At 35.6% G+C, this 12,015-nt stretch overlaps 2 protein-coding genes across 10 annotated transcripts in view; one reads left to right on the plus strand and one right to left on the minus strand.

Moving 5' to 3' along the window:
* Nucleotides 1-12,015, plus strand: part of RpL26 (ribosomal protein L26) — a 165,931-nt gene that overhangs the window by 85,730 nt on the left and 68,186 nt on the right. The window contains exon 1 of one of the 3 annotated variants that reach the window (XM_065864389.1): nt 672-675. The exons of the other annotated variants lie outside the window; for them this stretch is intronic. The gene's annotated coding sequence lies outside the window, so the exon portion shown is untranslated. Of the gene's footprint in view, nt 1-671; nt 676-12,015 lie in introns of those variants that run through there. 3 annotated transcript variants of the gene reach the window in all.
* The window catches only part of Indy (I'm not dead yet), a 44,264-nt gene that overhangs the window by 3,526 nt on the left and 28,723 nt on the right, over nt 1-12,015 (minus strand). For 2 of the 7 annotated variants that reach the window (XM_065864384.2, XM_017082373.4), the window contains exon 2: nt 225-262. In XM_065864384.2, coding sequence (XP_065720456.1) covers nt 225-262 — 38 coding nt within the window. Of the gene's footprint in view, nt 1-224; nt 263-7,666; nt 7,892-12,015 lie in introns of those variants that run through there. The other 5 variants (XM_017082374.4, XM_036815121.3, XM_036815122.3 and 2 more) reach the window with 5 other exon arrangements.

Consider the following 12,015-nt stretch of genomic DNA (forward strand, 5'->3'; position numbering starts at 1 on the left):
TTTTAATTTCTTTTATCTCCTTTTTCAATTGAATTGATTAATATGGAATATAACTGAATTAATTAGCCATAAATAGTATATGAATACTGAAATCCAACATAATACAAAAAGATCAAAGGAAAATGCTTAAATTTGATTATATTCATAACTTATTTGTTTTATAAGTAAAATCAAATTCACTATTATGCCAACTATCAATCACTATCATGTTTCACAATACTTACATTTCCATTTTGATGTCTAGCGGCGGTGGTGTGTAGATCTGTAAGCAAATAGAGCAGGAAAAAATAGATCAATTAAAAGTTCTTAACAACGAAGAACGAGCCCCCTTGTAAGAAGCGAACCACTTGTCGGCATGTAGTTCCCGAAGTAAAGTGAACCCCGAACCGAACCCAACCGCCGATTGTCATCGTTTCACGCTTCATTAAAATGCCATCCATCAATATATATGCTACCCCAACCTATCCAATTGAAAATCATTTGAAACGAGCACACCATCGCACCCAAAACAAAATAAATAAATAAAGAAGCATATGGAAATCAGGCGCGTGATATAATTTCTTTTCGCGAAAAAGAAAAAAAGAGCCTACTGTAAAATGGAAGTGAAATAGAATGGAACAGAACGAATACGCCTAAGTTGTGCCAGAAAAATTGTCAATGTCTGGTGCTTGGATGGTGTGGAATATTTTATATACATAGTGGATGTTTTGTAGGCGCATATTCATGACGACAGTTGGCCTGTATTTTATATGACTAGCGTCATAGCTTCAGCTCCTAGTTTTCCTGTCGTTAGGTAATCCATGCAAAAGTTTTACAAACAAAAATGAAACACATGTGAGTTCTGGTTTAGGAGGCACGTCCTACTCATTGGTTCCTGTGGTTCCTCTTATCGGCATAAAACTAACAATCAATCAAGCCATTAAGCCCCAGACAAATATAATAACAGAGCCGCACACACCCATTTCATACTTTTTCACCCTTTTTGACGAAGCCCACACAATGTTTTTTGTAGATACATCTAAACGAAAGCACCCACTAATTATAGATTCCACAACAGCAATGTCAATGTCAATGATATGAGCATAAAATTTGTAAACTTTCCCGGGGTAAGCCATCAGGGACAGATAGGTAGCCATCCAAGAGACGGATCGGTTAGAATGGATCTGTGGCGTGTCGCACGCAACCTCTAAAGAGTCCATTGACTGACAACACAAAGTGAAATGTCGTCAGGAATTATACTTTATTGCCTGCAAGATATGGTGCCTCACGTGCCATAGATATATCACATAAGTAATGACCAGTTGAACCTTTCTTCAAGCAAACAGCTTACGGCATAAAACCCTTGTAAACTTTGAAGTATAACTGTCAACAAATATTGATTTATGGAAGTGATACAAAGTTGGTAATTTATATTCTTGGCATATTTATTTTCTCTGCTCATTTGTAACGTGATGGAAAAAAGTGTATAACATTCGTTCGTACGGAAAATGCATATTTTGTAATGTCTTCAAATTTATAGATCTAACTATAAAAACAGATCTTATCTGTTTTTCCTGGTTTGCAACATTTTATGATATTTATTTTAAGCATTAACGGCTCAGATATGTGAAATAAATAAAATTAATTAGCTTAATTAACAAGTTGCCGCCTTTTGTGAAGCATTTTACTGGGCTTATCTGCGCTTGTTATTTATTTTTTCGCCGATGTTGTTATTTCGTTTGTTGTTATTTTGTTTATATATTGTCTACACTGCTTTTGTTGTTGATGGACTGTTCGTGTGCTTCAGTCAGACGTAATTGGAGACCTGCTTTTGTTTATAGGCGACGAACGAAGGCATTCAATTTCACACTGCGCGGCACGAGATCGAGAGGCATCGGAATAGACAACCCGCCCCTAACATCTATATGGCCCATCATCAAAGTCTATTAGTGCTGTTTTATTCTCCATTGTTCCGATTGTTAGTTAATAGTTCTTTGGGATTAACTTGGTCCGTTCTGTATCATTCGAAACTTGAAAAATTTGTATCTGGCTTGAGAAATATAAAAAAAAATTGAGTGACAGTGCTAATAGGAATATTTTCAGTAAGCTAGCAAGTCAAAAGCCAGTCATTAATTGAAATATATTTCCTCACGGCAATTAACAGAATTCTTATTTAAATTCTATCACGAGCATTGTCGGGTTCTCAGAACTCTGAATACAGAAACCTCTCCGACGGTTCCACGCCCCCTTTTATAGGACTCCAAAACCTACAGAACCTGTTGCTCTGCCCTGATAGCGAGACTGAGATGAAGGGGGCAGAAACTGATAAAGTGGAACCAACATTGTAGCACATTCCTATATACATATCTATCTGTGAGCCTACACATATAGTGCTTACAATGAGCAAACAATCTGATTGAGAATTGCCCATCTACGTCAGCGGGTGCCCTGAATATCAATCAAATATTGAGTATATATACACGCGTTTTCTTAGGTATATAAATACTATAAATTATTACATCTTTATAAGGCAATCTGAATGTATATATGCCCGTCTTTTCGGAGTGGAATTTTTCAGCTCGTTCTGGAGAGTCTGACTGGAGTGACAATGATATACAGATACGTTGAGCAAAGAAAGGTTAAGGATGCTTCAGAACTATTATGTACAACATTTTTAAAAGTGATAAACGTCACCGTAATAGCGGGCAACTAGCATATATGCTAAATAGAATAAATATATTGAGATCCCAGGGAATCACAAATCTCCCAGCAGAACTACTTATAAAACACACCACCTCAATTCAGAACAAGTTCCAAAATTTTAAAAATAGTTTATGGCTGATTGAATCCAGAATAGGTATCATCTGTCGATCTAAATGAACCCCAATAAACCGCAATTATATAAAATGGCACTTACGAGCACAACTTCTGACAGCTTACAACAATAATAAGGGGAATCAACTAATAATAGTTGGGCACTTCCCACACGGAACCCCAAAAGTTCTCGCCTATTTTCGCTTGATGGGGAAAGAAATTCTCTTAAGATAATTGAACCGCCTGACAGGCAAGCCAATCAAAACTAAAATCGAGTGGGACCACCATCATCGGACCAAAGAAATATTTGCCGGCGATTGTCATTGTTGTTTCGCGGTAAATAAGTTAATGGACCGTTTACAAATCATTTTCCAAATGCCTTTTGTTTGGCGCTCGGGGCGCACTCGGCAGATTCAAAGATAGAAAACTGCACTGTGACAGAGAACAGATATAGTAGATGTTTTTGTCTCTGGGCGTTTTCGATAAGTGGAGTAAAGTGTTTACAAGTTAATTGAAATAATGGGTCATAGAGAGAGGCACATTCCGAGTGGACAAGTGTACCCAGCTGGGGCAGAGACGTTATTTATTAACCCTCAAATGCTCACGTATTTGCGTAAATTAGCGTATCAATAAACAGGCTATATATAGGAGCCTTATATATCCAATACCCACAAGCACAGTTTTTGCTTGAGTGCACTTCAAAAATGCTTAATGCGGAAGTTAATTGGCGAATTTATGTTACGAAATTACCATATTCGGATGAGTAACAGGTTGCATTTCCAGTTAAAAGCGAATAAGAGGTTAATAAGATCAATCACCCGCAAAAAAATTAATGAAGGAATTGTTCTTAAATAATTTCGTCGATATCCCAGTCGAGCAATTATATTAATTAGCAATTATTCAGGCAATTAGGGGTATAATGGATTTAACAAGCCAAATTAAAAAAAAAATGTTTGTATAAGCAAATGAAAGCAAAATCAGGAAACTATTACAACAACAGAAAACATATTTTGTTTATCTAAAATGTGACTAATTTACCCAGACCACTTTGCGAATTATTCATGCAGTGGCAGCAAATATTCAAATAGTTTCCGTCTGCTGCTCCTTCGTTAGTCAAAACATTCGCATTAATTTTTCATTTTTACAGTTTTGCCATACATTTGCCTGAAGATAAGAAAAAACCAGTCCCGTAAAAAAAGAAATCCAGTTCACTACTACTCGGTCGCCATAAAGATATAAACAAAGCTATGAAGAAAACAAAGTGAATTGTACTAGAAGATATTGGGGTATTAAAATCGAACTATAGTGCTGTAAAATGGGGACTTCTGTTCATAATTTACTGATCTTAATTGGAAAATATTTTTCTGAATGCGCATTAGTTTGTTTGGCTTTTTCATTACGCAATTCCAGAGTTATTAATAGAAAAACTAAAGCCCATGCCAAACCATTGATAAGGCATTTCAGTTTCTAGTTCAAGTGCTTGCTACTCGCCACTGGGAAATACATATATAGTAATAGAGGGGTACTTTAGACTCTAATCAGAGGAGGGTCGCCAAGCAAGTCGATTAAGTTGATTCAAAGTACAAATACAAAGCTAAAATTAAACCTTTTTTAGTTGAAATGTGGGTTACCAAAGATTGTTAACACTTGCTAGGGCTGGTTAAATCCAGGTTGATGTAGGACTGTACTCAAGCTTTTGCTAAAGGCAGCACGACGATTGCTCATTAAAATTATTCAAGGGGACAGACAAATCACCTTACGACATTCGCATACATTTGGTATGGAAATTGCAGTCTTTTATTCCACTTTTCCTTTTAGTTCATTCACACATGACGCGCCGCATGGCAACAAGTAATCGTGTTCTCGAATTTCGGATCAGGTTAAACGGCGGGGTTATCGCTAGAGAACTTCAGAAGTGGTCAGAGAAATATGTTGACAACTGCCTTGTTAATTGTATGCACATTTCATGTTATTTTATCGCATTTTCCGAATCTATTTGTGGTCGGCATCAAAGCAAGCGGAAACTGTCAAATCATTTTGTAATTATCAATAGGAAGGGACAGCCGAACGGATCTTGACTCACTAGCACTGTTCTCGAGTTTAATGCACTGTAGCACAACATAATTGAAATTCAGTAAATGAATCTCTGGAAATTCATTCAACTCTTTCACCTTCAAGCCATTTTACTTCCCCAACCAACGTTCAGCATATCAATTGTAACCAACCCTGGTCATCGGAACAACAAATTTTTGATTTACTATTCTATTAACTAACACGGACTCACAGTAGGTAAACCAAATATGGATTGACAAGTCGAACGAACTGCTACTAAAATAATTGTTTTAACAATTAGTATGTCAGCGCACGGCTCTAGAACTTTGAACTTGACATTGACATTGTCAACAAAAGTGAAACCAAAACAAAAGGTAGAGAAATTAGCATACTATTAGTTTTTGAAGCAGAGACACGGGTAGTATTAGCTAACGGGGAATATCACTCATTCAGTTCTTTAAAAGATACAAACAAAGAGATACATCTGTCATCCCAAGAAACAGATGTGAAGTGTAAATAACTAACAGAAATGAGGAGAAATCCAAACGACTTTTGGTAAATATTTGACAAATAATACCTCAAAATTATTAAAGGTTTCACAGCCGAGACAAGGCGTCAAAAAAATAAAATCAATTTATCACGTTATGCTAACAAAATAATTAATCCTTAATTGTTAATAACAAAATCAAACTAATTTTTTCCTTTTGTTCAATGACCACATATAACACCTGTTTACTGATATCGTTTTATCTTCATATAAGAACCCCATCCACCCTCCACTTCTACGATACATTGTAGTATTAGTTGCTTATTAGGTGTGAATTAATAAACGGATAGAAAAATCACAGTTTGGTGTGAACTTCGCCTAAGTTGACATTTATATCCCATTTAGAGAATGATTAGATAATAACAATAAATATTTGTAGCTGGAAAACAAAAGGAGTGCCTAAGAAATTTTATTGAGCTTACAAAAGTTTCAGAAAATTTGTTATATGCTTTACATCTGTGATCTGCTTAAATGAGTCTTAGTGAGTATTTTATACTCAAAAATTATAACAAATAATACAAATATTTATAACGACATTGTTGGGAAGTACTACAGGTAAATAAATGCAATGATTTGTTCATGTTCACCTTATGACTGAATTCTATAAACGTGCCTAACTGGTTTCTAGCTTTCTGACTTATTTAATATACTTTTATTAGTTTTTTTTACACCCAATTTGCTGGTTGATTTCACTTCCTTATCAAGTGCTCTAGGAAGATAAGACAGCCTTGATTTTTATGGTTTTCAATAATAAAAAGACTTGAGATATAAAAATTAACTATTATGTAATGACAGCTGCTATGATTGGGTAGACAATTGATATAAAGCACCCAGTTGTAGGATTATCACAGAGAACAGCTGCAATGGCTTTACATTTTCATCATTCATTAAATTCAATGGTTTAGCGAAGAATTAAAATAAAAACGAAACATTTTTAAAAGGGAAATAAATCGTATTACGTAAAGCTGTTACTGGACATGCTGTTATGTTTATAGTGTCACCTGATAAGTTTAAATTTGAATGCTAGGCAAACCAAATGTCCAAAATTTAATTGATTAGTGGGATGCGCATAACTTTGTTGATAAGAAATGATCTGATCACAAGCCCTGATACATTATACAACAGCATGATCACTACAGAAACATATGAAATACAGCCAAAAGGAAAAAACCCGAAATATGTGATTGTTAATGAACTGCAATTAAAAACTCGTATTCGGTGAGTGTATTTAAACATTTGACTGCCTGATGATGTTCTGAATTTGAGTTATATAGTAATAAATACATTTTGTGTGCCAAAAGTTACGTATTTTTATAGGCAATCTTGTAAGATTCCCTCGTATTCTTAGATAAATGAGTCTGTTATAAAATAAATTTTATTAATTTGAGCCACAATGCATTCCTTTCAATCTGCAAAGGCTCTTGAAAACAATTATTTTTATTAAGAGAAGATGGAATCATACTCTCTCGGAAGTGTGAAGATAAAATACGGCGAATTCGTCCACATAACAGTAAAAATTTACACGTCTTAAGGCAAATAAACACAAAAAGAATTGTAAACAATATTTTGGAAAACTTCTAATAGAAAATGCCCAGTCAGATCGACGAAATTAGAACAGGAAACGCACCAATGCGCCTAGATCGGCCCTATATATTGCCAGAACTTGGCGGAACTTTCATTAGTGAAAACATCTGTCACTTGAATGATTCCAATACTAAATATTTTTATGGAATTGGAAAATTTTTATTTTTCCAAAAAGCTTTTTTCAGATTCTTTCAAGTAAAAACATTTTTAATAGTTTCTGTTATGAAGACTTGAAATACCCATCGAAGTGTAAGTTATGCAAGTTGAACTGTACAAGTCGACACTCTGCTTCTTCCTCAGGTGCATTTGGATAGGGGAAGAAGACCGAATGGAACGATATAAAGGCGAGCAAGAATTCCGTTGGAACAAAGAACCCGATGTTAACGCGGAGCGGAGAAGTAAATATTGGGAAGAAATGCATTTCTAGAGAGACCACCTTTGAGGGCTGTGCTGGCGTTGTTGATATTATAAGAAGCCTCCCACTCCCAAGAGATTCTTGTTCACGGTTCTTTGTGCCTAGACCTTCACACTGGCACTCGGTCAACGGTTTCTCGGGGGGTTTTCTTTTCGTTTGGTCGAGAAAATGCAAACGTCACGAGTTCGAGTTCACTTCCTAACCAAAATTTTAAAATAAACACAAAAAGCAACGCGGTATTTTTATCGCTTAGAGAAAGAGAGAGGACGACGCACATGGCGAGTGTTCTGAAGTGTCCGTTTTGAAATGGGTTCCACAGGAATTATGGTTTGGTTCGGTTCCAAGTTCTTAAAAAATACTCTATTTACTTTTCGAAACTGGCGTATGTACTTGCACTGGGTGTATGTACTTGGTTTAGTCCTTATCGGGACTCGGATCTCGAGAGCAGCAGGAGAGCAAACACGCCCGGTTCGGTTCGTCCGATTCGGAAACGGTGAAATGCGCGAATGAATTTACTTGGCGATAGCTCTGCCGCTTCAACCGCCCGCTGTCTGCGTGTTGGTGAGCCGCGATGTAGGTGTAGGGTCATTCGCACCAGTGTGTGTGGGAGCGCGCGAGAGCGTGAGCAGAGAAGAAGAGACTCGGACGTTTTTGGGCGGCTAGTGATGACAGCGTGAGTCCAATGGTCATCATAAGAACGGCTTTAATACACTCAGAGAAAAATATGCAATACAGTTATTTTGAATTCGCTGGCTTTGCAGCATTGGGACAGGTTTAAAATTATTCCGAATCGCACCCCATAACACCCAGGTTTTATTACTTGTTAAAACAAGAAATCGATTTTATTTATATATCCTCGCAGAGGGTATTATAACTTTTGGAAGGTATTTTGTAACACATTGAATGATACGTTTCACCCTATAAAGTATATGTGTTCTAGATCTGCATCAATATAAAAGTGCATAGAGCCATTTCCGTTTGTCTGTCTGTTTTAATATCGTTTTGTAAGCTCAGTTTAAAAGTTAGCGATTTGAAAATTGCAGACACTCACATAGGAACGATTGGTTAAAATACGCCTATGTATGTTCCCCGTTTATGAAAAAATTTGATCTGCTTAAAAGCTAGCGACATGATCCATACAAAAAATCAGGCTGATCGGGCAACTATTATTCTAAGCTACCATGGGAGCCTTAGGGTGATAAAGGTAAAAAATTGACGTTATTTAAGAATTTTGCATAATTTACTTTGGTAAATTCATAACATAACCTATTATCTCATTTGGGCTACATTTAAATTTATAAAATCGGTATTATAACTTCGGCTACCGAAGTCTTTAACTTGTTTTAGCTTGCTTTTAACTTGTTTTAGACCTCTTCAGATATTAAAGATTTTAAATTTTCCAGTAATCAATTCTTTTCATTTTGTCTTATTTAATATCCCTGTACAGATCCCCGCCAGGTACTACTCACGAGTCCACTCCTAACCAAAGAATGCAGACACGCGAAGAAGATCTCAAAACAAAAACTGCAATAGACGAGAAGCAACAGGAATAACAAAAAGGGAACTCGAATAAATAGAAATACCATAAGAAGACGCGATAGCAGACACACAAACAGAGCGAAGAGAGTGGAGAGATAATAGTCGCGGAAGGGGAGGAGGAGCAGGACAAACACGTTGCCATGTGCAACCCAAGAAAAACAAAAGCGAGCAAGTTACCAGAAAGAAAAACAAAAACAGAAATAGAAACAACGAGCATTAGACAGTTCGAACGGGAACTGCTGTAAAATCGAGACCAGACTAAACCTGTTGTGGGCCAGGAAATATCCAGTAATTTAAAATCATCTAAAATTAAAATAGCATTAACCAACAAGTGTTGATAAAAAACATTCGAATAGGTGTTTTTATCATCCAGTACCAAAGGAAACTCAAGCAAACTCATCCAAAAAGTATTCCCACTTTTATACACCTGTTGTGAACCTGGAAGTATCCAGCAATTTAAAATCATCTAAAATTTAAATAGCATTAACCAACTAGTGTTAATAAAAAAACATTCGAATAGGTGTTTTTATCATCCAGCAAACACATCCACTTTTATATTCCAGTATTAACATGGAATATAAAATATTCCCTTGTTATATTATTAAAATACATTACATGTACCTAGTCATTTATAGGAATGTTTCCGAATATAAAAACTGTAAGGCAAGGCTATATTTATAAACTGTTTCAATTTTTTATGACGCAAGTACAGCCACATTATTATTATGTTTAAGTTAAAATATACCCCAATATCTCGGAAACTTCTATACCAAGTTCCAGCATTGATGATTTACGGCCCATGTAATCTGGTTAATTGAAGTGCAACTTTCTCGATGGGGAGGGACATTCACTCACTGGGTGAAAGTCGGCAACAGGTCCAGAATCCACTGGAAAGACTCAACAAGTCAACTCAATACCAACGTGGAACTCGTTTGCCCGTAAAACTATAGTTCGCTTACATCAAGTACAAAAGATATGAATGTGACAAGTGGCTGCCAACTGTCATCGATTGCTAAATGGACTTGAGGCTTTCCCTGTGTTCATGCCGTGTGTAAATGTTCTATCATCTGTATTTGGCATGCTCCACCTTTTGGGTTTTCCTACAAACTGATAAAAAACAGTTGTGACCGGTTAGATAGGGGGCACACTTATTAAGTAAGATACTTAAAGATTCCTGAATCACTGTAGGTGGTGAAATTGTTTCTATTTTTAGGACCCCAACTTGAATTTGAATAGGTGTTGCCAAGACGTTCCTTTATAATGTGATACCCTGAAATAACTGAAGAACATTCCTGAAATATCAGTGTAGAAACAGCTGGATTTAACAATTAAAAATCCCTAGAAAAGTTATATTAAAGTATGATGGTATACAAATTGTAAATGCGATGAAGTTGTAAACATTTTTTTGAGGTTTACAGTCCTATCATATATGTATATAAAAGGTATAAATAGGTAAATAATTTAAAAAACTCTGGAGAACCCGATTAACCGAAGCGGATTTTAAAACAAGACTTAAAATGAAGCGTTGGATAAAAGAAACAACTGGTGGTAGCTATTTTAAATCACTAGAAAAGTTTTATAAAAGTATGTAGCAAATATTCTTCTGGGATACATTGTAAACATGTTTTTAAGGTTTATAATCATATCATATATATAAAATGTATGAGTAAGTTAGTAATTAAAATAAAACTCTGTTGAACCTGATTAACCGAACCGAATTTTTAAAACAAGACTTACGTATGATATCTTTCTTTACTGCCTCCAGTGTAAAGCAAGTCAAACCACTCTTCGTAAAAATCAATACGCGAACACATTTCAAAGTCGAATAGAAAATGACCATAAATTTTTGATTGGATCGACCCGATTGAGAGCAAGGACGACTCACTTGGGAAACGTTTGTGCAACATACATACATATCTATATGCATTAAGCATTCAGAGAATCAATAGCAAAACGTTAACTTTAAAGAATCTGCAAGATTTCCTACTCATTTAATTTCGCCAAGAGGGAGATAATTGTATCAAAGCCAAGCGCCAAAGATGACAACATATCATTTATGTATATTTTGCTGCACAAGCAAGAAAATATCCATATACAACATATATGTATGAATCATAAATGATACATGTGTGGGGAGTTTTTTATAGCAAAGGCCTCAAGTGAGATCATTTTATTGCATTGAGTAAAACGAAATGTAATTAAATTGAACCCAGACGGAAGGCAATATTGGCATGCAACGAATTAATTTGTCATTGTGGAGTTGAGTAAAAAAGGCGTATGTATTTACTAAACTATTTACTAAACTTATGCTGATAAATTCTTTTGAAACTACTAAAACAAAATAAGTTTAGTTTTCCTTTACAACTTACGTTATACAAAATGTTAAATATTCTTAGCCACATAATACGAAAACAGTTGTTCATTAATTTTATTTGCTGGCAATTAACTTACAAAGGGCTAAGTTGATTACCTGTCTTGCCATTAAAATTCCCTACCACTTGCTTGCTATAATTAAAGAACATCGTAATATATTCAGGAATTAAAGCTGTTTCCAATCCAGTTTCTGTATTTTTAAGGCTGGAAACACTTCTCCATATTGGGTCATTTGCTTGGCCATTTAAACATGAAACGTGCAAGTTTAAGTTGAAGTTTAAACAGATCTCTAGACGGGCTCTCACTTAGGAAACCCCCCTGCGTTCAAAGCGAAACCAGTTTAACTCCGGTCAATAAATTTTGCTTCAAGATTTTTGCAACTCGTTTTTTTGTTGCCAAAACAAAACAAAACAATCCGAAAATCAAGGCTCAGATTGCGTTGACCCACATTTAATCACTTTGTAGCATAATCAAATAAATAAAGACGATATCAAAAACCATATCAATTAAGAATCAAGATGGGAATAAAATTCATTTTTATGTGTCACATTAGGTAACGCCACGAATTTATTCCACTGCAAAGTTCATCCAAATTCTTGCCTGCAATAAACGCATATATTATTTTCGGATATATCGAAATAAACTTTTCAGATCTACGTCTGCAATTGTTTTTCCTTTTGCGTCATTCCATGTCACGTGTGGGGGCGGGCCC

The sequence above is a fragment of the Drosophila suzukii genome, chromosome 3, assembly GCF_043229965.1.
Source record: "Drosophila suzukii chromosome 3, CBGP_Dsuzu_IsoJpt1.0, whole genome shotgun sequence".
Lineage (NCBI taxonomy): Eukaryota > Metazoa > Arthropoda > Insecta > Diptera > Drosophilidae > Drosophila > Drosophila suzukii.